The following is a 26,211-nucleotide window of genomic DNA, read 5'->3' on the forward strand; positions in this document are numbered from 1 at the left end:
GCTGAGCTTGGGGCTCTCCAATCACTCCAAATACGATAGACACACCGAGAGTCTGAGTTTGCAAACTTGTGTAAGAAAAAAGGCTCTTTGCTTTTACAAACAGGACTCGGTCTCCTAGTTGGTTTTTGGGGTACTCCATAATCTTGGCATAACATAACACATACACAATAGCTAAGTTTTACAAATAACATAGGTGTTCATCAATAGTGAGAAATGTGGTGCAGATGTAATGGAATTTTTTTTCAGCCATAAGGAAGAACAAAGTTATGTTGTTTGCAGGAAAATGGATACACATGGAAATGATCATATCAAGTGGATTAAGTAAGTATCAGACATACAATGCAAGTTTCTCTTAGTGGAAACCAGGTATGTATAGATGACTTGTTTGTACTTCTTATACTTTTGTTTTAATATATATATTTTAAATTTATTATATATACAGTGTTCTGCCTGCATGCCAGAAAAGGATACCAGATCTCATTATGGATGATTGTGAGACACCATGTGGTTGCTAGGAACTGAACTCAGGATGTCTGGAAGAGCAGACAGTGCTCTTAACCATTGAGCCATCTCTCCAGCAACCTTCCTTACACTCTTGACACCAAAGGCAAAGACCAGCCTTTCTACCACAGCATTTAAACATGGCTTAGCATATATAAGTATAGAGAAGTATTTCTGCATAAATTAATACACAAATAAGATGCATCTTTATATCTATATGCATACATTTATAACTTACCTGTTATCCACCTTTTTACACATCCCTCCCACATTTACAGTGCTCAGTATCTAAAGAATACGAAACAAGTTCTCTATCAGGGAGCAGTAACTCTGAGATACAGGAAACAAAAACAATTCAGTATTTGACAGTACAGGCAATACCTTAACAAAAACAGCATTCAGCCTCATAGCAGAGGGGTTTAGTACAATCAGCTCCAGGAGGACATCCAATGCAGTATCAACTTCAGCCTCATTCCCACTGCAAATGTGGGTGACTAGGGCACCAACCACTTCCTATACAGGGAGGGCAACAGGACAGAGTAAAATAAAAATAGGACATAGCCATTCTAAAGAGTTCACGCCTGAGGCCTTCTTTTCAAAATTAATTTTTTAAATAATTATTTTTATTTTATGTGATCTGGTGTTTTGTCTCCATATATACCTGTATAAGGGTACTGGATCCCCTGGAACTGGAGCTGCCTTGTGGGTGCTGGGAATTGAACCCAAGGCAATTGGAAGAGCAACTGGTACTCTTACCCACTGAGGCATCTCTCTAGCCCCCACTTGAGGCCTTTCTAACCTTTCTTACTATTTTTTATCTAAGTGCCATGAGCATTGGCTTCAGGCCTGTAGTCACGCCAGTGTAACTACACTACCCATAGTCATCCTGGCTCCCTGGACATTACTCCCTATCCCATGCTGGCCTCAAACATGTAAATCTCCTGTCCCTCAAGTATCAGGATCACAGGAGTAACAATCAGTTTTGACCTACTTTTGGTAACGTATCAGTGGGCTCGTTATCAAACCTTCCTTGGTGTAGGTTTTAGCTATGAGTTAAATTTTACTAAGTTGCAATTAGACTTAGTATATGTTAAAATTTCTTGAAAAGACTACACTTAAGGAGCTGAAGGTCTCACAGATTTTGTGAAGAGGACAGGACAGGCGGGCATAATTTCAGGAAAATGTGGCCTCCTTGAAGACTGCACTAAGGTCAAAAACCCACACACATATGTGCGTAATAAAAAATAAAACAAAATAAAATCCAAGTCAAGTTGCTTGAGATATTACATATGAGTGGAACCTTAATGATTTTACACCAAATTTCAGCTCTCACAGTTGGGTCCTCCAAGCCAATCTTATTACCTGAGGACAGAGACTAGAACTGATTATTTTTTTTTTTGCTTATGAAACAAGGCCCTGCTGTATACCCCAGTCTGGCCTCAAATTTATGTTTATCCTCCTCCTTCTGTTTCCTGACACCTGATTCCAGGTGTGCATCACTATGGCTGGCTTACAACTGAGTTTTCTAAGGTGCTCGTTAAAATTATTTCCTCCTCAATGTCATCTAATCACCCAGAATATACCTCAAAGTACACCCAGTTTATTTGAAATTATATCTTTCCATATCCTTGCTTCTTCCTTACCCAAATAAATGTTTCAACATACCTGCTGGCAATAAGTATCAAAAAATTTAAAAGCATATTTGTACAGGAGACTGCCAAACAAAATTATCCTCTGGTCCTGAGAGTGAAACAAAGTCTGAGCCAGTAAGAGAATGGATGGACAAATATCCTTCAGAACCTGGAAGAGGAAGAAAGAAAAAGGACTAGGGAAATGGTGTCATAGAACCAGATGTACTAAAATCCACTCCTATCACCAAAGAACCTGTCAGGGCTCTCAAGTCATCTCCCTGACACTCAGCATTGAGCCCAGAGCTGGAACATGCTAGACAAACACTCTACCACAGAATTACATCTTCAATCCCAATATCCCAATCACTTTAGCTTAAAACAAGAAAATTGTCTTTTGGTGGGTACTGGGGATGGTCTCAAATATAGTTACAACATGGACTTGAATTCTGACCTTTTGCTTTCCACATCCCAAATACTAGTATGAATGCCCACATACAGCAACTTTAAGGAATCTTAATCTTAATTATACCCCAAATAATCCTTCACCATCCTGATTTTTCTCTCAGGACTAGATTCCACAAATGTGTAACAACTTGACCTTGAAATTCACAATAATTAAGTGATAAACTTCATATACAGCTCTATTTGTTCAGTTTAGAACTACAAACCAGACTGAATAGATTCCAGTTTCTTCACTCACTCATATGCCTCCTGGAACCTGCTCTGTTTCTGTTATGATTTAAGATCAGTCTATAACATTCAATACTACCCAAATGGAATTCTGTATGTATGTGAGAGACTGTGTGTGTGTTCATGTAAGTGCAGGTCCAAATGTGTGCTGCTGACCATCTGTACCAGTGTATGTGGAGGGCAGAGGTCAACTTCAGTCGCTTTTAGGAGCCATCCATCTTGTGTTTTTGTTTATTTTGTTTTTTTTTTTCTTTTTTGAGACAGGGACCTTCACTTGGATCTAGGGCTCAACAAATGCTATACTGGCTGACCAGTGAACCTCAGGGACCTGACTATTTCTACCTCCCCAGTACTGTGATTACAAATGTGAGTCGCCTCCAGGTGGTGTTGGCACATGCCTATAATACCAGCACTCGGGAGGCAGAGGCAGGCAGATCTCTGAGTTCGAGGCCAGCCTAGTACACAAAAGCGAGTTCCAGGACAGGCACCAAAGCTACAGAGAAACCCTGTCTCAAAAAACCAACCCGCCTCCCCCCAAAAAAACAAAAACCAAAAAACCAAAAACCAAACAAAATCAAAAAACAAATGTGTGTCGCCGTGCTCAGCTTATTTTTTGTGGGTTCTGGGAAAGAATTCAGGTCTTCATGATTGTCTGGCAAGCACTTTACCAACTTAGTTAATTCCCAGGTTCCTAAACCAGGTTCTTTGAACATCTGTTATAGGAAAAGACATGACCAGATCCCACTAATAATGCAATATAGACAGACATTAAGGGATCCAAAGTAAATAACGCTAGTAATGCCATCTTCTTTACTGATACTGCTATTTAAAAAAAAGTCAAACCAAAAGAACAAACAAAAAACACAGGTGTGGTAGTACACTGTGGAGGCAGAGGCAGGTGGATGTCTATGAGTTCAAGGCCAGCCAAGACTACACAGTGAAACTCTCTAGGAAAAAAAATCAAAACAGATTAAAAAATTATATTGAGGCTCAGCAGTTAAGAATATTTGCTATTCTTCCAACAAGTTTGGTTTCTAACATCCATTTCACAACCTGTAACTCTAGTTCCAGAGGAGCCAATGTCCTCTTCTGGCTTCCAAGAGCATCTGCACGCAAATTGCAAATACACACAGGGATAGAAACACATATATAAAAATAAAAATGAATCTTTTTTAAAAAAATCCAAAAGAATTTGGAGTTTGGGTTAGAGAAGTTCAAGATAAACCAACTTTGTTAACTTCTTGATAGGTTGAAAGCCAACGTTGGTTTATTAACATCATTGTCTCAACCCAACAAAGCAATTACTTCATTGCACTGAAAAAGCTCAATACTGGGAAAGGTGTCATGGGATTGCCACATGATGCAGAAATGACAAAAATGTTACCCTCTCAGCATCTGTCCCCCTGCATCTACTCCCTGCTTTCCTCACCCTTACCAAGTAATGTGTGGAGAATGTACTGTCCAGCAGCTGTTCTTGAATGCAGTCCGACTGAATCTTGTTTCTCAGCAGCTTTTCAATGCCCTTCTTTGTCTGCGTGCTGGTGCTGTAGATAATGAGCAGCATCGCCACATCCAAAGCCTGTCAGGGAGCAGCAAGAGGAAGCGGCTCAACACACCAGAACTGCAGCTCAGCTACTTTCCATTAAAACCCAATGACGACATTCACTGCCTGACTCTACACTGTTACAAGACCCAGAAATACTTTTCAGAGAAATAAATTATTAAACCAATATTATCCTTTGGAAGTTCATAAGAAAATATCAGAATATTAAGAGAGGTGATACTAAAATAGAATTTTGAACATCTTTACATCATTAAAAAACAGATTAAATCACTTGTCAACTAAATTATATACTTTTATAATTATGAAAATTGCTTTATGAAAAGTTACAAAGACTATAAATGTTTACCAATATAGAAAGGTTAATATAATATATTATAATAAATATAATAAAATTATAATTATTTTTGAAGTATACAAAGCCACAAAAACTAGTATAAGCTAATCCATTTTATTTATTTTTTCTGTACTTTGTTTCTCAAAACTGGGTTTCTCTGTGTAGTCCTGGACGTCCTAGAACTCACTTTGTAGGCCAGTCTGCCCTCAGACTCAGAGACCCACCTGTCTCTCTCTGCCTCTAGAATGCTGGGGTTAAAGACTTGTGCCACCACCAACCAGCTCCACTAACCCATGTTTTTGACAGAGGAAGCCATTTCTGATACACAGTGACATATGGTGAAGTAAAAAAACAAGCAACCTGCAAAATGCTAAGCACAGTAGGATCCAATGTCATAAAGACAGTATATAAAAACTGCATACACATGCACAGATCTGTAGGTATAGGAGTATGCTTGTGCTTATATACACACATAGCTTATACAAAAAGATAAAACATTTACAAAGAGTATAGAGAGACAGTTCAGTGGTTAAAAGTACTTCTGCTACTCTCGAGAGCCAGGGCTTGGTTCATAACCCCATACGGGGTGGTTCATAGACCAATGCACTCTTCCTGCCTCCAGACATTTTAGCACATGTGTGCAAGCACAAACACAAAAATAAAATTTAAAAAACATTTTTTAAAAAATGAAAAAATTATCTGTAAGAAATGTAAGCAAGGGAAATTTTGTTTTTTCAAAAATGTACCTTTATTTGCTTTGTTTTATTTTCTCAAGACAGGGTTTCTCTCTGTAGATAAGGCTGGCCTCAAATTCACGGAGATCCACCTGTCTCTCACTCCTGAGTGCTGAGATTAAAGGTGTACACCACCACCTGGCCACATATGTAATTTATGTATGTTTTCCAATTTATTAGTGTTTATTATCTATGCAATAAGTAAACAAATAAAGTACACAAAATGTTTATGGTAAGGGAAAATGCATAGAGAATCAAATCAGAATGCAAAACTATAGCCAACCTACATAATAAGATTATCAAAAGAAATGGGCTGGGCAGAGACAGGCAGATTTCTGAGTTTGAAGCCAGCCTGGAATGCAGAGTGAGTTCCTAGACAGCTTGGGCTATACAGAAAAATTCTGTTTTGAAAAAAAACACCCAAAGTCCAGTTGAAAGAGTGGGAGGAATAAGATTATGAGCAAAGAGGTCAAGACCATGATGGGGCACCCACTGAAACAGTCTACCTGAGCTAATGGGAGCTCACCAACACCAGCCGGAGTAGGAAGGAATAAGCATAGGACCAAACTAATCTGAATTTGGTTGACAGTTGCATGGCTGGGGCTGACTGAGGGGCCATGGCAGTGGCAGCAGAATTTGTCCCTACTGCTTGTAAGGGCTTTTTGAGAACCCATTCTCTTTGGAGGGATACCTTGTTCAGCCTAGATATAGTAGGGATGGCCTGGGACCTTTCCCAAAGCAATGTGTGTTACCTTCTCTGAGGAGTGGGTGAGAGTGGGGTGGGGTGGGAAGTATGTGGAGGGAATGGGAGGAAGGGAGGGAATGGGAAGTTGGAAAAAATATTAAATAATTTAAAAAGCCAACAAAACAAAACAAATCAAACAATTGGGTTATAGTGTGATTATTATCTATCCCCCACAACTATTTTCAAGCTAATCATGGTAGCAAATGCCTGTCATCCCAGTACTTGGGAGCAGAGGTAGGAATTCAAGATCAACTTTAGCTATCCAGTGAGTCTGAAGGCAGCTAGATGAGACATTGCCTCAAAAAAACTTGACTATTTTTATTATTTATTCTGTATTTTAAGACTGTCACCTAATAACTGGACAACCAACAAAATTCCCATAGGACAAAAGATTCCAACCCAAGCAAAACCTTCAGAAGAAACAATCAGTACACAGAAACACAGACATCCAACTTCTTCACAGGAGAGGAGTCTATGGCTAAAAGACAAGTTGGGCTTATGTTTGTGCTCCCAGCACACAGAAGCTGAGGCAGGAGAATCATCCTAATTTTAACACAGTGAATTCTAGGCCAATATGGATTGCAAAGTTTGACACAGACACATACATAGAAACACACGCACGCACACACACACACACACACAGAGAGAGAGAGAGAGAGAGAGAGAGAGAGAGAGAGAGAGAGAGAGAGAGAGAGAGAGAGAGAATATGTGTGTGTGTCAGGGGTGGGGGTAACAGATACAGTACCACTGCCCACCTTACACTGTAAGTCTATTCAGGTAAAGCCTATTCAGGTCAGGGCTACATGGGCAGAGTAAAATCAAACAGAGAATGCCCTTGTCTTGACAACTTGGCCTGGTGGGAGGAAGGCCAGCCATAGGCACAGGGCTCTGAATGACCCAGGCGTGGTGCTGCTTCTTTAACTGTAACTTCATGTGGGTGGAACGACCTCCTACTCCCCTACTGAATACTGTAGGCTAAATTCATTTCCAGAATTAGTAGGTAAGAGCAGACCACTCAGCACGTCACCCCCTGGGTTGTTTTCTCCACACTGCAGGAAAGACAGAAAGAAAGTAGGATAAAATTTTAGTTCAAAGCAGACTATTATTACCTTATGCTCAGGTGCTGACTCAATGTGTTCGATTGCCTAGAAAAACAAGTGCCACAATACTGTATCAGTGGAGTATGTCATTCATGTTCATTCTACATGTCCTGTTCATCAGCCCATCATCATCATTAATACTTGAATGATAATTTTAAGACTTTTATTTCATCCCAACTCACACATCTATCAGTGACTGACACTCACAGTTGAGACTCAATGTTGCAAGGATCTTACCTTAATCCAGGCTTCCGAAATGGTTTTCTCATACCTAATGGCTGACTTGATTACATCAAAGACGAGAACAATACAGTCTTTATCACTGTTTTCTTGATTTCCTGAAGAGCTACAAACAGCAAAGCAGGAAACAGTATTTCTTCCACTTACCAGAGAAGACCTTATAAATCTGTTTCTATTAAGCAAGGTTCTGGAGGAAGCACCAACCTCATCTGTAAACTACTGAAAAACTTGTACTGTGAACTATGTGGAATTGATCTGAATGGCTAGGAAAGCACACGCACAAACAATTAAAAATCCGTTGTCATGCTACATGATGTGAATTAATCTCTTTTTAATATTTATTTATTATGTATACAGTATTCTCCCTGCATGTACACCTGCACACCAGAAGAGGGCACCAGATCTCATCATAGATGGTGGTGAGCCACCATGTGCATGCTGGGAACTGAACTCAGGACCTCTAAAAGAGCAGCCAGTGCTCTTAACCTCTGAGCCATCTTTCCAGCCTGATGTGAATGTAATCATAATACCAGTATTGTCATATATTAAGATCTAATAACTATCCTGCTTTCAGGATAAAAGTGAGAAAACTATGATTATCTAAGAAAAAAAAATGGCAACTGAAAAATTTTCCGTACCTTGCTAGTCCTTTACTTTTCAACTTGCTTTGGGAAGCCTGAACCCGTGATGGCAAAATAAAATGCTGCACATTTAACTTCTCCCGAAGCTCAGAAATGACCTATGAAAAATCAGTATTAGCCATGCATTCTGCTCACCCTTAGTGGACAGGCATAGTACATTTCCTCAATGGAATCTTAACATCCCCAAAATGCTAAGGAAAACAATCGACTTGCAACAAAAGACTTGTCAGCAGACTAGATGAGAATAGTTCAAGCACATAGAAAATGCTATACTCTAAGCCCTTGATTCACCTGAAGTGCTTCTACACAGAAATAGCAAATATCATTCTGTAGCAGTTTATGCTAAGTAATCAGCCAGACTGGGCTGTGTTCTCTCCCAACAGCTATCTGCTATCTGTAGTAATCAGTATCAATTAGTCTAGGACCAGAAAATAGCAACTTGAACTACTTAAGTAGCATATTCATAGATCTTTTTAAAAAGATTTGTTTATTATTATGTATATAGTCTGCTTGCATGTATGCCTAAACCAGAAGAGGGTACCAGATCTCATTATTGATGATTGTGAGTCACCATGTGGCTGCTGGGAATTGAACTCAGGACCTCTGGAAGAGCAGCCAGTGCTCTTAACCTCTGAGCCGTCTCTCCAGTCCCTCGTGTATCTTAATGCTGGCTTGACAGGAAATAGTAGCATACCTCAAGTGAAGTAGTGTCTGTTACAGAATGAAGAATAAACTTTATTATCACAGGTAAGTCCTCCAGCCGAACAGAAGACAGCTTGCCCATCACCAACTGGCGGATCTAAATATAAAAAGCACAAAACCCTTCACTACTCTAGCCCAATAAATACTTATTAGATAAAATTAGAAAATTCTTTTCTCACTTGATTTTCCTACTTGTAGTTTAGGAAGAAAAACATATTATTTTCTCCCAAATTACAAACTTGCAATTATAAATGTCAAAGATTCTTCTAGAACAGACAAGTGATGAATGTCAAACATCATTTGCTTTACATTTCAGAGTCTATGGTCACAACTGACAACAGGAGAGCAAAATTAAGTGTCACTCTCCCCATACCGCCCTCACCACTGACCCCAGGAAACTTACTTTTGGCTGTGAATGACCCCAGGCTTTATGGACCTGTCCCCAGAGGGTTTGTCTTTGAATGTTATTCAGACAGAACTATGAAAAGCTGACTCTGTTCCAGAATAAGACTATGTTATTTAGAAGGGAGCCAAGGTCTAGGGAAATAACTGCCAAATAAAAACCAGCTAGATTGAGAAATGCTTGTATTTTAAAAGTTACCAAAAAAGTTCAAACAGTTGAGGGCTTTAGAATCCCAGGCTGGCCCTGGATGATCTTGAACATCTATCTCTTCCTCTAGTCTCGATCTCTTGTTTATGTGTATGCCACAACATCAAGTTTATGCGGTGCTGGGGAGCAAAGTTTTGTACATCCTACACAACTAAGCTATATTCCCAGCTGTGACATGACATCTGAGTTTGATCCCAAAACTCACATAAAAATAACCAGGCATGGCTGGAAATGCTTGCAAGTAAGCTCCATGCCGTGAGACCCTGTCTCAAAAAAAAAAGTTTTTAAGTGTACGGACCTGAGGAACACCTGAGGTTATCCTTTGGCTTCTACATGCAAGCATATTCACATGCATGCATATATACTCAAACACACAAACTTACCACTTAAGAGATGAGGGTGTGATTCACTGGTTAAATGTCTGCCTAGCATTTGTGGAACCCTGGGTTTGATCACCAGCACAGTCAAAAATGAAACAAAACCCAACTAAATTGCATTGCTTAAGCCAGGCCTGGGGCATACATGCATTATTCCAGCACTGAGGAGGCTAAGGCAGGAAGTGTTTGCGTTTGAGGCCAGTTTGGACTACATGGTCAGACCATCTCACTATTAAAAAAAAAAAGTAAAGGGGCTGATTTCTGGCTTAGTGTTACAGTAGGCTCTGGTTTTGATAAGGGTGTGTGTGTGTATGTGTGTGTGTGCATGTATGCACATGTGCACATCATACTTATGTTTGTGAGCATAGTTTCAGGGCTATTTTCTTTCACTGCACATGATTTCTCCCTATTTCTGGAAAGCAGGGTTTTTCCTACCTCAGACAGGAAGTTTGGATCAAGCCGGAGACTGGAAAAGACATCCAAAATTGGAACTGTCAAGGAAGTATTCTGAATCAGCAGCTCACTGTTAATAACAAAGAAGGAAAAGCTGGATAATGGTTTGAATAGAACTGGGCAGAAAACAACCTGAGAAAGTCACTCACTAGAGTCGGAGAAGGCAGGATATGCAGTTGTTTCTTGGTACCTGCAGTGAACTGATTCCTAGGTTATCCACAGCACCAAAATCCTAGGATGCCTAAGTCCATTCTATAAAACGGTGTAGTTATTACACACTACATTATTACATAACTTGCTCATCCTCCTACAAACTGTCAATTACTTCAAGGATACTTAGAACACCTGATGCAATGTAAAAGTTATGCAAATACCTGTCACGCTATGTTGTTTGGGAAACAATGATCAGAAAAATCTGTATGTCAGTGTGTGTGCATTTTTTTGAGGGGGGGATCTTTAATCTGTAGCTGCTTGAACTTGAGAATGGAACCCACTGGTAAGAAACCAGCTGTAGCAGGGCAGTAATGGCACATTAGCACTTTAGAGGCAGAAGCAGGTGGGTCTCTGTGAGTTGGAGACCGGCCTGGTTTACAAAGCAAGTTCAGAACAGCCAGGGCTACACAATGAGACCCTGTATTGAAGGAAAAAAAGAAAAAAGAAAAGAAAGCCAGTTCCTATTAAATGATTGCATTTTGATGCATGCCTTTAATCCCAACACTCAGGAGGATTTCTGTAAGCTTAAGGTCAGCCTGTTCTGTATATGGTGCTTCAGACAGTTAGGACTACATAAAAAGAAACTGCCTCTAAAAAAAAAAAAGATTGTGTTTGGTTATTGTCTTCATTAGAAAACATAAAACATACTCATTACAAAACTTCGAATAATCATGTAGAAATGATATACCCCTCTTTCAACATCTTTACTACTGAGAAATCATTGCTACTTAGTTGATATACACTTTCCTGAAAAACTAGGAGGAAAGAAAGCCACAATAATTAAGTGGACTGTGCTATATATGATGGACAGACGCATGGAGCCACAGAGTGCACAGAGGCGAGATGGGTAGGAGGGATCCTGGGAGAACGCACAACAAAATGAGTAACACTGTGCTATCCACAGAAGCACAATGTCTAAAAGCACAAAGGAAGAAATCACTGAACATTATCTACAGCATCGCACAGTACCAAATGGGCATGGTGGCCCATGCCTTTAATTCCAGCACTCAGAAGGCAGAGGCAGGCGGATCTCTGTGAGTTAGAGGCCAGCCTCATCTACATAGCAAATTCCAGGCCAGCCAGAGCTACAGAGAGACCCGGTCTCAATATTTTTTTTAAAGAATTATAAAAGGAATTTAAAACTACTCCTAGGAAAAGATATGCATTAAGATAGAGTCCATAAAACTAGTGTGCACTTCTTTAGGATACACAAACACAAGGCTTTGACTTCAATTCCCAGCACTGGAGGAAAACCAGGACAGAAACTGTATGCTAAGAATATGGTTCGCCTCTTATTAATTACTACTCTCCAATTACAGTATTATTTTTACATGAGTGACAGTTAGCAATGGAGCTCAGCAACAGGTCCTTGTGTATGGACGTGCACTATAACGGGTCATCTCAGCACCCAAACTTGCAGATATTTAAGAGCTTCACAAAAAATTCCAAGGTGTAGTCAAGCCTGAGAAACTCTTAGAGGAAATGAAACAAAAAGACTGTATTCAAATTCTCTACAGCCTAACTGGGCGGTGGTAAACTAGGAGGAATGGCCAGATGGGCATGGTGGCACAAGCCAGCACTCGGGAGGCCAAGGCAGGCGGATCTCTGTAAGACCAGCATGGTCTACAAGAGTAGTTCCAGGACAGGCTCCAAAGCAACACAGAGAAACTCTGTCTCAAAAAAACAAAAACAAACAAACAAAATTCTCTATAGCCTAATCCTAACCAGTTTTCATAATAGGTTCCTCATTTAAATGAACATATAAGGGAGCCAGTGAGGTTGCTCAACAGATATTGGCATTTGCTATCAAGTCTAAAGATGTGAGTTTGATTCTGGGAATGTAAAATATGGAAAGAAAAGTTCAACTCCTGAAAGTTGTCCTCTGAACTCCACACGGTGGTACATGTGTGCATTATCCCCAGGCACATATGCAAAATAAACAAAAAGGAAAAGTATGTGGAAGGCAAACTTAGTGGCACATACCTGTAATTCCTGATCTAAGACTTGAGGAAAAAGCAAGAGGATCAGAAGTTCAAGGTCATATTTAGCTACAGAGTGAAGTTGAGACCAGCCTGGACTATATAAGACCCCCATCTTAAAAAGGGGGTAAGGGCAAGAAGAAAGTAAATGGGACTACACAAATACATGCAGTTACTAGAAAACCACGTCAAACTCCATATTCTTCCTATTCATGTGAGGTACAGGCACCATAATTTATCATTTTTACATCTTGAGGCAGGATTTCATTTTTTGTATCCCAGGCTAGCCTCAAACTCATGATGTAGCCAAGGTTCTCTTGCCTCCACTGTCTGCCACCACACCTGTTATGCAATATTAGGAAAGAACACATTTTGTACACATTAGACAAGCACTCTATCAACTGAGTTCTATACCCAGCCACTTTTTGTGTGTGGGTCTCATGTACCCCAGACTGGCTGTGACATGCTACACAGTTGAGAATGAACTTAAACTGTGATCCAGCCTTTATATCCCAAACGCATGTGTATGTGTGCACACACACCAATGTGTGCCACGGTGCATATATGAAAGTCGGAGGACAACTTGTGCAAGTCAGTCCTCTTCTACTATGTGGGCTCCAGGATCAAACTTACATCATCGGAGATGACAGACAGGAACCCTTAGTCACTGAGTTACTCACTAGACCTAAACTTAGCTCTTTTCATACTGCAACGAACAAGTTCCCCTCGTGGAGACTCCACGAGACAGTAGCACAGTGCTTATCCACCTGAGTTCTTTTCCCACGTTAGCATGCTGGGAATCCCCTAGGATCTCAGGAAGGCTGGTGATGAAGTCATGCTGTAAGTTCACTGGAGCAACACTGATCAACTGCATCATCTGGGTTGTGAGGTCCTGCAGGGAGAACATTATTAGAATTTAGCACATTACTCAAAATAAGCAGTACTTATTTATCAAATACAGACCTGAAACCATCATGTATACAACATGACCATGATAGATTCAAGCTCAAAATTTAAATTAAGAGGCAAATGGGAGCAGGGAAAGAGTATACTCATTAATAATAAAATGCCATTAAAAGAAAAAAAAAACCACAAGAATGAGGGTCTGTGTTCAATTCCTAGAGCCCATGGGAAAGAAGCTAGGCACAGTAGATGTACTTATAATCTTAGGTCTGGGGAAGCAGAGACAGATAGACCCCGGGGTACACTGGCAATCTGAGACAGATTACTGAAAGACTGTTTCAAGAAGGAAAAAAGAGTGGCTGTTGCCTGAGGAATAACATCCAAGGTTGTTCTCTGATCTCTGGATACTTGCACCTGTCCCTGAACACATACTCACAAGAGGAAAATGCCTTTCCTCTAAATTCACATGAGATAGTATAGGATACATCCAAATTGAGTACAGACCCCAGATTCCAGCCCAGATGTGACTCTAAAATCCCTGTTTTCCTAAATAAAGATTTAGTTTGGAGTGCCTGTCAAAACCAGAAGAATGATTTTAAGAACCTCTGGAAAGATCATGGGCATGGCAGTGCACACTGACAATCTGTGGGCTTGAGAAATAGATGCAAGAGGGTCAAAAGTCTAGGCTAGCATGATCTACGAGGCTAGTTCCAGTCAAGAGTTAGATAGTGAGACCCTGTAAAAATAAGCAACAACAACAACAACAAAACAAAAACCCCAAATTCCCAAACAATCAAGGCATCTGAAGAAGTAAGACCAGCTTTTTTACCAAGGCACTTACATAAATCACATACTTGCAAAAACTACCTGAAGTTTCCTTCAGTATGCAATCAAATTAAAGCATTTGTAGTGAAATAAGATGGCTTGGGATCTCACCACTTTTCAGAAATAAAAAGTAATCTTAGAGCCTGGCAATGGTGGTGCACGCCTTTAATCCCAGTGCTAGGGAGGCAGAGGCAGGTGGATCTCTGTGAGTTCGAGGCCACCTTGGTCTACAGAGTGAGTTCCAGGGACTCTGTGAGTCCAAGACAGAAACCCTGTTTCCTGTCTCAGAAAGAAAAGAAAAAGGGGATCTTGAGATTTTGAAACAATACACAACCCCCCTCCCCATTTTTTTGTTTTGTTTTTTTTGAGACAGGGTTTCTTTGTGTGCCGCTGGCTGTCCTGGGACTCACTCTGTAGACCAGGGTGGCCTAGAATTCAGAGATGCACCTCTGCCTCCTGAGTGCTGGGATTAAAATTGTACACCACTATGCCTTGCTTTCTTCCCAACATTTAAAAACATAGCCAGGCGAGCCGGGTAGTGGTGGCGCACTCAAGAGGCAGAAACAGATGGATCTCTATGAGTCCAAGGCCAGCCTGGTCTACAGAGCTAGCTCCAATTACACAGATAAGCCCTGTCTCAAAACCACGCCTCCTCCCCAAAATTTATTTTATACTTTGTGGGGTATGAATATTTTGCCTGCATGTATATATACATCATGTGTGTGCTTGCTGGATCTTAGAACTGAGGTTACAGACAGTTGTGAACCACCATGTAGGTGCCGGGAATTGAAGCCGGGTCTTCTACAAGAGCAACAAGTGCTCTTGACCTCTCAATCATCTCACTAGTCAGTAGTTCTTACCCTTCCCAGTGTTGTGCCCAGTTCTTCATGTTGTGGCAATTCCCATTATTATTTCCATTTCTATTTCACAACTGTAATTTTGCTATTATTATAAATTATAATGTAGATATCTGATATTTCCAATAGTCTTAAGCAACTCCTGTGAAAGAGCTATTTGATTCCCAAAGGGGTCATGGCCCCACGTTGAGAACAACTGCTCTAGACCCTTACCAAATATTTAACATATAATAAACTATACTTAATCTTTATAACTGAGGAAGTTTAAAAAGTACTTATTAACCGGGCGGTGGTGGCTCACGCCTTTAATCCCAGGACTCGGGAGGCAGAGGCAGGCGGATCTCTGTGAGTTCGAGGCCAGCCTGGTCTACAAGAGCTACTTCCAGGACAGGAACCAAAAGCTACAGAGAAACCCTGTCTCGAAAATAAAAAAAAAAGTATTTATTGATGCATGTATGCTATGCATACAGATGTCCCTGCCAGAGGAAAGCTTTGTGTGGTTTACATGTGGGGTCCCAGGGATCAAATCAGGTCTTTTTTTTTTTTTTGTCAAATCAGGTCTTCCAGTTGCATAGCAACCTTTACCCACTTATTCTCACAGCCCTCTGTAAATCAGAGGTCTCTCTATATAGTCCCTCTTCTGGCTTCAGACTTCTGTCTTCTTGCCTCATTCCCAAGTGCTGGAATTACAGGCACAGACCATTTCATGTAGCCTAAGCTTATTTTGAAACAAATTTTTGAAAGAGTCAAATATTCAAGATTCTCAAATTAGGAAACTTGAATAAAGATAATGTATTGATAAGAAGTAAGTATGTGTTTGAGATGGCATGTCTCAGGAGGATTCTAAGCATCACACAGATAGACTGCACAACGATGACATTAGGAAACATCTCCATCTACAGAAGGAAGTAAACTACAGGATACAGCAATGGCGCTTGAGATACTTAGGCCATGCTATGAGAATGAATGATGGCAGATACCAGAACACAGCACTGCTTGGAGGAGTGCATGGGATAAGATGAAGAGGAAGGCCCAAAACCGCTGGATAGACAGCATAAAGGAAGACCCTGGAGCCTTGGGTATGACAATAACACAACCATCTAGGACTGCCCAGGATAGGAACAACTGGAGAACCACCATAAACGGGCTGCCCATGCATGCTTAAACATTGCTGGGAATAGTGATGATGATGATTGATAAGAAAGTGAAATTTTCATTTACAAAGGAAAAAAAATCCCAAAAATCAAAAAGGTTTTGTCAGTCATATAAAAATCTGTTTTGCTTTCTGGGCCAGGGTATCCCTATGTAGCCCAGGCTGGCTCAAATTGACTTCCATCTTCCTGCCTCTATCCTCTAAGTGCTCAGATTATTGTCATTTACCACCATTCCTAAGATTTTTGTTTGTTGTCTAAACCGGGTTTCACTATGTAGACCAGGTTGGCCTCAAACTTATAGAAATCAGCCTGCCTCTCCTTCCCAAGTGTTGTGATTATAGGCACACGCTACCATTCCCAGTCATAAAAAACCTTTTAAATTGATAAAGCCCCCAAACCTACCTTGCTATCCACAATTCTGTCCAGCCATTTTAGTTGATTGATTATGAGTCGGGACATGTTGATTCCATCACTGCTCTCGCTGAAATGTCAGAATGAAAAGGGATTGAGTTGTTTGTCTCTCCCTTCCCTCTGCCCCTCTCCCCATGTCAATTTTGTTTTTCTTTGTTTGGTTCTAGGGATTCACAAATGCTGAACAGGTACTCTACTACTAAGCTGCATCACCAATTCCTGACTAGGCAACAGAAAACTGTAATACTGCACAGAATTCTTCAGCAAGTCAATAAGCAATACTATATAGTTGCTAGTTGTAGGGCTCAGTGTTAGACACAAATGTGATTATTCAAAACAAAGAGGGACTGGAAAGACAACTTGGCAGTTAAGAGCTGTTTTCCAAATGACCCAAGTTCAACTCCCAGCAAACCATATGGTGGCTCACAACCATCTGTAATTCCAGTACCAGGGGATGTGTTACCCTCTTCTGGCCTCCACAGGCACCAGACATACACATGGGCATAATAACCAAACACACAAAATAAATGAATAAATAATTCAAACATGCCTATATTAATGAAAAAGATGACTAAAAGGAAATACTGTTAACAGTGCTGTGGTGATTTGAATGACAAGGGCCCCAATGGGCTCACATATCTGAATGTTTGACCCCTAGTTGGTAGAGCTATCTGGTAAGGACTAGGTTTGTCCTTGTTGGAGGAGTTGTCACTGAGAGTGGGCTTCGAGGTTTCAAAAGTCCATGCCATTCCCAGTTAGCTCTCCTCTGACTCCAACTTTCAGAAAAGGATGCATGTTCTCTGCTGCTGCTCCAACATCTTGCCTGCCTACCAGCTCCCATGTTCCTGCCATGATGTATGAACTCATGACTATCTGTGAAACTGTGAGCCACAAATAAGTTGCCTTGGTCATAGTGCTTTGTAAAAAAGTGACTAAAATAGTGGCAACAGTGGCCATGGCTAGGAAGAAGAGATAATACTCATCTCTTAAAAATGTGACGTGTGTGTGTGTGTGTGTGTGTGTACACATGAGGGCCAGAGGTCAACATGAGCTGTCTTCTTAAATCACTCCATCATATTTTTTAGCAAGACTCTCTCATGGAACCTGGAACTCACCAATGCAGTTAGACTAGATAGCCAACAAGTCCCAGGGATCTTGTCTCTGCCTTGCCAGTGCTGGGATTACAGGCTCACACTATCATGTCTAGTTTCTTAACATGTGTTTTAGGGGTGAAACTCAGGCCCTCGTGTTTACCCAACAAGGACATTAGTGATGGCATCACTTGCACAGTGACTCTTTTGTTTGTTTGAGATATGGTGTCATTATACAAACCCGGGTGGCCTAGAATTTGCAATAGACAGACTGGCCTCAAACTCAAGAGATCTGTTCACTCTGCCTCATGAGCACTGGAAGTACAGTCATATGGCATCATACCAAGTATAAGTGACTTTTTATTTTTTTTTTTTTGTTTTTTTGTTTTTTCGAGACAGGGTTTCTCTGTGGTTTTGGAGCCTGTCCTGGAACTAGCTCTTGTAGACCAGGCTGGTCTCGAACTCACAGAGATCCGCCTGCCTCTGCCTCCCGAGTGCTGGGATTAAAGGCGTGCGCCACCACCGCCCGGCTATAAGTGACTTTTTAAAAAAGATAATAAAATTGCTAAGCAGTGGTAGCATATGCCCTTTAATCCTAGCACTTGGAAGGCAAAGGCAGGCAGATCTCTGAACTGAAGATCGGCCTGGGCTAGAGAAGGAGTTCCAGGACAGCCAGAGAAACACAAAGAAATACTTTTTGGAGAAAATGGGGGGGAAAAGTTAATAAATTTATCAAACACAATGGCAAACACCTGCAATCTTGGTACTTGGGAGATAGAAACAGGACTAGGCGTGCAAGATCAATCTCAACCATATAAGCCAATATGGACTACATAAGACCCTGTCTCAAACAAACAAAAAAACAAAATAAACTCTTAATAAGAAAATAATGCACCAAAAAAAAAAAAAAAGCCGGGCGGTGGTGGCGCACGCCTTTAATCCCAGCACTTAGGAGGCAGAGGCAGGCGGATCTCTGTGAGTTCGAGACCAGCCTGGTCTACAAGAGCTAGTTCTGGGACAGGCACCAAAAACTACAGAGAAACCCTGTCTCAAAAATCAAAAGAAAAAAAAAAAAAAGAAAGAAAAGAAAATAATGCTTGTTTTGTTTTTGAGACATTGTTTCCTTATGTAGCTCTCTAGCCAGCTTTGAGCACTCTGAGATCCACCTGCCTCTGCCTCCCAAGTGCTGGAATTAAATATTATTTTTTTTTGTTACTGCGAGACAGGGTCTCATAGCATAGCCCAGACTAGCCAGGAACTCACTCACTATGACCTGAATCCTTCATCTTCCTTTCTGCTCTTCCTAAGTGCTGGGATTATAAACACATGCCACCATGTGCTAGCCAGGAACTCACTAGCCAGGAACTCACTCACTATGACCTGAATCCTTCATCTTCCTTTCTCCTCTTCCTAAGTGCTGGGATTATAAACACATGCCACCATGTCTAGCCATCAGATATAAATCTAAGGTTTTAAGACATACACCTTAACTGCTTTTCACAATGATTGATTTATATATGCTCATTTACAACATATACATAACAAAAACTTTTTGGGTGTAGGGAAAATGCACTGGATATTTTTTCTTTCTTTTTGGAGACAGGGTCTTATGTGTCTTGGGCTGGAGTAACTAAGGGTGACTTTGAGTTTCTGATCCTCCTGCCTTTGTTGCTGGAGTGCTGAGATACCTACAGTCATGGGACTCAAACTCAGGTCTTCAGGCCTGGCAAGGATTCTATCAACTGAGCTACACATGCAGGTTTTCTGGCAACTTTTTATTAATTTATTTGTTTTTTCAAGACAGGGTTTCTCTGTGTAGACCTGACTATCCTGGAACTTTCTCTGAAGACCAGGCTGGCCTTGCACTCATAGAACCTCCTGTCTCTGCCTTCCCTAGTGCTGGGATTAAAGGTATGTGCAACCACACTCAGCCCCATTTTTTATTTTAAATTTCTTCCTTTGCTAATGAAATTGAATATTTACATCTTTGACGTTTCTATACTTGAGATTTCATGCTTATGTCATTTTATATTAGGCAGGTAATTTTCCTTCTTGACAGTTTTTTTTAAAAAATATTTACTTATTATTTTATATATGGCTATTTCATCTGCATGGGTATCTTAGCACGATGTGCATGCAGTGCCCTTGGAGGCCAGAAGAGGGCATCAGATTCCCGGAGCTGGAGTTACAAATGGAGCTGCTCTGTGGGTGCTGGAACTCTAACTCCAATACTCTGCAAGAGCAGCCAGGGCTCTTACCTACTAAGCCATCTCTCCAGGCCCAACACAGTAATTTTAAAACATAAGTGGTACACATATACTTTAAAAATAAAAATAAAAGGCAAAGACTCTGCCAACTGGCCACTACTGCCAGGGTATTACGTGCCCTTTTAGGAAGAACCATCATACATATAGCACACGTGTTAACTATTTTAACAGGTTTTATTTTGTTGTTGTTGTTGTTTTGGTTGAGACAGAGTTTCTCTGTGTAGCTTTGCTATCTTGGAATCTTGGAACTCCACCTGCCTCTGCCCTGCAAGTGCTGGATTAAAAGTGTGCACCACCACTGCCCAGCTGCTTTAACAATGATCTTAGTATTTATGAAGTAAAGTAATACATGATCAGGAACCTAGCATGTTAAACATGACCATAGGACATGTCAGATGAAACTTTCCAGAGAGTCCTAAAAGCATCAATGTACATTCAACATTTCGGAATAATTCCACTTACTTTTCAAAAAGAAACTGTGGCACTTTTTCAAATAACATTTTGATAATGGCAGGCTAAAAGAGAAGACATGCATAGTCAGGCAATGGTTTTAAAACACATAACACAAATATATTAGCTATCAGGTCAAAATGGCAAGCAGGCCTGCAGGTCCATCAGGCCAGTGGCCAGATGGTACTCTAAAATGCTACTACGACCCTCCTACTGATCTAAAATGGTACTATGACCCTCCTGCTGGTACATCAGGCCAGTGGCTAGATGGTACTCTAAAATGCTACTACGACCCAGAAGAATTCAGTAAGCTGCGTTTAATGGAGAAGATACCATACAGATGGCAATGTAGAGAAGGCAAAAGAAGGGGCTGGAGAGATGGCTCAGTGGTTAAGAGCACTGACTGCTCTTCCAGAGGTCCTGAGTTCAATTCCCAGGAACCACATGGTGGCTTACAACCACCTATAACGAGATCTGGTGCCCTCTTCTGGCCTACAGGCAGGATACTGCATAAATAAATAAATAAATCTTTAAAAAAAAAAAAGGCTTCCTAAGAGGTTTGTAACAACAGCGGCTTCTAATTAAGACAGCACTACACGAAACTTCAGTTCCAGGGGCTCCAACACAGGCAACCTCACCACCTGTACTCACGACAAGCACATACCCCCAACTCAGTTCTGCCAGTCAGACACCAGTTTTAATTTGTTTTTAAATAAACAAGAATCATATACTGAGGAAATGAATAGGACTGCCAGATCATCCGGCCTAGGGACAATCCATGACACAGACATGTTGCTGCAAACCAACTAGCCCTTATCTGCTAGTTTCCCCAAGTCACATCCATCATGTTCTCAGGAAAGGTGGTGCAGTCTCACCTGCAAAATGTCAATCCCCAGAAGTAGCTTGATGAGACTCTTGGAGTAAAACGCACCCGTGCTGTAAAACAGGGAGGTGGTTGGCTCCTGTTTTGCTTATGTTAATGCTTTACTACCTATTTTACATAAAACTGGTTAAATACACAGCCCTTCGCGATCATGCTCAAAGCCAGACTTGAATTGAAGCAGAAGCCTTTAGCTGCTATATTCAGAGGAGGCAGCTCTCTGCAAGTTAGCCTCTGTGAGGCTAACCTGGCCTGTATAGGGAGTTCCAGTACACACAGGGCTGCACACGAGACTCTGCTTCAAAATAAACATTCAATTTCTTTGCCATCTAACCTCAAATTCAATATTTTTAAGGTTATATTTAAACTGAGTAAAAGAGTTATAAAAAAATAATAAAACGAAGAAAACTCCATTTCCTATGCCCAGTCCAATTACGGCCAGACTGCACTTCTGAAGACAGCCTCTTCTCCACACCTCGCTTCCTCGTCCTGCAGGCGCTCACAAGACAACAGGCAGTTCCTGAGACTGTCACAGTCCTCAATATAGGACTCCAGGCCATTAACAAATTCTTCTATTACCTAAACAAAAAGATTGTATAACCAAGACAAGAGAAGGTAAGCTCTACAGTTGAACACTTGTTATCAGCCACTCAACTTTACAGCCTAACCCCACAGTACTTCTGGCAAAAGCAAAAGTACCACAGAGAGGATACATACTTTGGGATAAGAAGGATGTTTCCTCAAGGCCTGAAAGAGCTTCCTTTGGAAGATTATCTGATCCACACCTAGGAGGAAGGAAGGAGAGCTTCTAAACATTATGTAGAATGTCTACCACAGCCTCCTTCCTTAAAGACAAAATTCACATCTGATGATGCTACCAAGAATGTTTTTCTCCTTCCTTCTTTCTTTTCTTTCTTTCTTTCTCTTTCTTTCTTTCTTTCTTTCTTTCTTTCTTTCTTTCTTTTAAAGTACTTTTTTTTTTGCTTTTTCGAGACAGGGTTTCTCTGTGGCTTTGGAGCCTGTCCTGGAACTAGCTCTGTAGACCAGGCTGGTCTCGAACTCACAGAGATCCACCTGCCTCTGCCTCCCGAGTGCTGGGATTAAAGGCATGCGCCACCATCGCCCGGCCCTTTTAAAGTATTTTTATGTGAAAATATATACTCAGGTTCTGGCCTGGAGCCAGAGTTCCACACATCTGATGTGGTTGCTGGGAGTAGAACTCTGGTCCTCTGGAAGAACAGTATATACTCTTAACTACTAAGCTATCTCTCCAGCCCTACAAAGAATATTTTCAGACAAAACTTTTAAACCTAGTGTAAAAGATTTAATCTAGCAGATGTCAGACACCCAGTGGTCTACAAATAACCAGTCATATACTTAGTAGGACAACGTATCTATGCCCTCAAAACATGTTTCCAGCCTTATATGGCTCAAGAGGCTCAACATATTTTCTTCTGATAGAGATCTACTTGCTTCCTGGATGTACACATTCACGTGTGCATGTGTATGTGTGTGTGATACAACAAAGGACTACCAGTAGCATACGAATTTTTCTAAATAAAAAATTAGAGTTATCTAATAGTTATTTATCAAGCCTTAAAACATAAAAATTAAGATTGTATGCATACACTACACACATACACCACACAAAGACCAGAAACATGAATAGATTGTGGTGGCACATACCTTTAATCCCAGCACTCAGGAGGCAGAGGAAGGTGAATCTCTGAGTTTGAGCCTGGGTCCCAGGATGGCCAGGACCACACAGAAAAAAAACCAACCATAAGCACATCGTCTAACTAACAGTCTCCGCAGTCTCCTCCTATCCCCATCGCCTTCCCTGCTGTGGAAATCCATGATAATCCTGGCACTTTCACTCAATTCAAAAATACACTTTGAATATTACCTAGCTGATTTTGGTTCTCTCCAGTTTTAAGAGTGAGTCCTGATGTCTTAAGAAGCCTTACAAAGACACTGCCATTTTCTTCAACTTCATGAGAACCATGAGATTTTTTTGCCAGCTTGGAAAGGGGTTGTTTCAAGATTTCTGGAAAAACAAACAAATATAAAACCTTCAAGAATATGACCACAAAAATAAGAAAAATTCAAAGATTAAAACACAAACCCAGGACTAAATGTTCTGAGAGGAAATTCTGATTGTCCTAAAGAGTCAGTCACATTGATGCTGCAGTGAAATGAGCTATCTCCAATGGTGGTCAGCAACAGCAGCTTCCACAGAACAAACAAACAAACAAAAAAAAACACCAAATATAACCGCATTCAGCAAATGGCACACACCTTTAATCCCAGCACTTGGGAGGCAGAGGCAGGTGGATCTCTGTGAGTTCAATGCGAGCCTGGTCTACAGAGCTAGTTCCAGGACGGCTAGAGCTACACAAAGAAACCGTCTTGAGGGGGCTGGAGAGATGGCTCAGTGGTTAAGAGCATTGCCTGCTCTTCCAAAGGTCCTGAGTTCAATTCCCGGCAACCACATGGTGGCTCACAACCATCTGTAATGAGATCTGGTGCCCTCTTCTGGCTTGCAGACATACACACGGACAGAATATTGTATACATAATAAATAAGTATTTAAAAAAAAAGAAAAAGAAACCGTCTTGAAAAACAAAACAAACGTGCACACACACACACAAAACATGCACTTGTAACAAAAATAACCATGGAAACAGTTTCCACCTAAAATCTAAAGGAGAGCTGTCTCTCAAGCACCCACTGCAGTCGCTGAATAGTTTATTATAATGCACAATCCGGACTGCACACTGTTTTTCGAGACAGGAATTTTCTGTAGCTTTGGAGCCTATCATGAAACTAGCTCTTGTAGACCAGGCTGGCCTCGAACTCAGAGATCCTCCTGCCTCTGCCTCCTGAGTGCTGGGATTAAAGATGTGCAACTGGCTTGCTTTTGTTTTAAGATAAGGTTACACTATGCAACCCTGGCTAACATGAAACTCATTACACAGAGCACGCTGTCCTGGGACTCACAGAGATCCACCTGCCTCTGCTTCCTGTGTGCTGGGATTAAAGCACATGTCACCATGGCTGGTTTGTTTACCCATTTTCTAAATTCTTTTTTTTCAGTTTCAAATTTTTTACCAATTTTTTCATATTCTTCAATCCCTTTGCTAAGAGACTTGTAGAAATTTAGAATTTCTTTGTCTAACTCAAGCTTTTCCTGCTTGATCTCTGGGGTAGGCCTGTAATCGTAGCTCCTCAGGAGGCCAAGACAAAAGGATAAAGTTCAAGATGTGTTTGGGCTACAAAATTGAGTTTGAGGTCAGAGTAACAAATTTAGCGGCAGAAATACAAGGCAAACAGAGGGCTAGGACAGGAGCTCTGTGGTACACGTCCTAGCATGTTTGAGGGCCTAGGTTCAGTCCCTGGTGCTCAAGAAGGAAAAGGGGTCTCAGCCTTGAGTTTTCAACAGGACGTCGAGTAGGACGCTAGCTGACAGAACAGCAGAAGTCAGGTGTGGTGGTGCACGCCTGTAATCCCAGCACTCAGGAAGTGAGTTTTGAGGCCAACATGGCCTATACGAGACCCTATCTGAAAAACAAAACCAACCAAGAAGGCTCGCAAACAAGTGCAAAATGCAATTTAGAACTAGTTTTATATGTAGTGTGTGTGTGTGGTCTAGACCAGAGGTCAACATCAAGTGTTCTTCAGGAGGTACCCAATTTGATTTTTAAAAAATTGTACTCACTTAGATATGTGTACGTTTCTAAAAACATGTGTACACCATGAGGGTGAGGTCAGAGGACAAGTTTGGAGTAAGTCCTTTCCTACCTGAACTCAGGTTGCCTGGTCTGCTCAAATGCCTTTACCTCACCTTGACTTCAGAAACAGTCTTTCACTGGGGCTGAGTATTTTAGGTTGACTGGCCAGCAAGCTGCAGCAAGCTTCCTGACTCCACCAACTCAACACTAGGATTACAAATGCAAAACTGGACCCACCACCTTTCCAGGGCTCTGGGGATCACATGAGTCCTCATGCTTGCCACACGCTTCACTAGCTGAGCCATTCCTCAGCTTCCTTTCCAGAACTCTTCTTAGCATCTTTGCCAACTGAATTTTCATTTGGTCAGAGTATGCACTATTTGTTTGCTAGTGACTTGCTTGCTTTGATAGGACTTTACTGTTTTTTCCTTCCTTCCTTCTTTCTCTTTGTTTGGTCCCCCCCCCCCCCCGCCCCCAGACAGGGTTTCTCTGTTTAACAGTTCTAGCTGTTCTGGAAATTACTCTGTAAACCAGGCAGGCTTTGAACTCACATAGGTCTGCCTGCCTCTGTCTCCTGAGTGCTTGAACTAAAGCCATGAGCCACCACTGCCTGGCTATGACTTTTCTTTATATTATCACTATTATAGCACAACATTCTTAGGGGTAAAAAAGACAAGTTAAGATTTGGAGCTCCCTATATAGATCAGGCCAGCTTCAATCTCACAGCAATCCTTCTGTTTCTGCCTCCTAAGTGCTGAGATTAAAGGCATGTCTCACCATGCCCGGCCCAGCTGCTTTTCTAAAGGGTGAAGATTTCTTTTCTCTGTCTTCTTGGATCTAGATAATGATTCTGTAATAATTTTTTGTAAAGATAGATAGATTTACTCATTCACTCATTTATTTTTGGTTTTTCGAGACAGGGTTTCACTGTGTAACAGCACTGGCTGTCCTGGAACTAACTTTGTAGACTAGGCTGGTCTCGAACTCACAGAGACCTGCCTGCTTCTGCCTCTCTTGTACTGGGATTAAAGGTGTACACCAATACCACCTGGCAAAGATTTATTTTTATTTCATGTGTGTGACTGTCCACCTGAACCTAGATGTACCACATGAATCTATGGTGCCTCT

The 26,211-nt window shown here is 41.1% G+C and overlaps 1 protein-coding gene across 6 annotated transcripts in view; it reads right to left on the reverse strand.

Moving 5' to 3' along the window:
- Fancd2 (FA complementation group D2) overlaps positions 1-26,211 on the reverse strand; it is a 73,296-nt gene that overhangs the window by 44,469 nt on the left and 2,616 nt on the right. For all 6 annotated transcript variants that reach the window (XM_075983169.1, XM_075983166.1, XM_075983164.1 and 3 more), the window contains 15 exons: positions 23,259-23,399; positions 22,070-22,137; positions 21,828-21,931; positions 21,348-21,408; positions 20,485-20,537; positions 16,656-16,734; positions 13,282-13,406; positions 10,305-10,392; positions 8,875-8,979; positions 8,178-8,278; positions 7,537-7,645; positions 7,309-7,344; positions 4,258-4,401; positions 2,167-2,301; positions 883-1,014 (listed from right to left, as the gene is read on the reverse strand). In XM_075983169.1, the coding sequence (XP_075839284.1) occupies positions 883-1,014; positions 2,167-2,301; positions 4,258-4,401; positions 7,309-7,344; positions 7,537-7,645; positions 8,178-8,278; positions 8,875-8,979; positions 10,305-10,392; positions 13,282-13,406; positions 16,656-16,734; positions 20,485-20,537; positions 21,348-21,408; positions 21,828-21,931; positions 22,070-22,137; positions 23,259-23,399 (1,481 nt within the window). The remainder of the gene's footprint in view (positions 1-882; positions 1,015-2,166; positions 2,302-4,257; positions 4,402-7,308; positions 7,345-7,536; positions 7,646-8,177; positions 8,279-8,874; positions 8,980-10,304; positions 10,393-13,281; positions 13,407-16,655; positions 16,735-20,484; positions 20,538-21,347; positions 21,409-21,827; positions 21,932-22,069; positions 22,138-23,258; positions 23,400-26,211) is intronic.

Source organism: Microtus pennsylvanicus, chromosome 8, assembly GCF_037038515.1.
Source record: "Microtus pennsylvanicus isolate mMicPen1 chromosome 8, mMicPen1.hap1, whole genome shotgun sequence".
Taxonomy (NCBI): Eukaryota; Metazoa; Chordata; class Mammalia; order Rodentia; family Cricetidae; genus Microtus; species Microtus pennsylvanicus.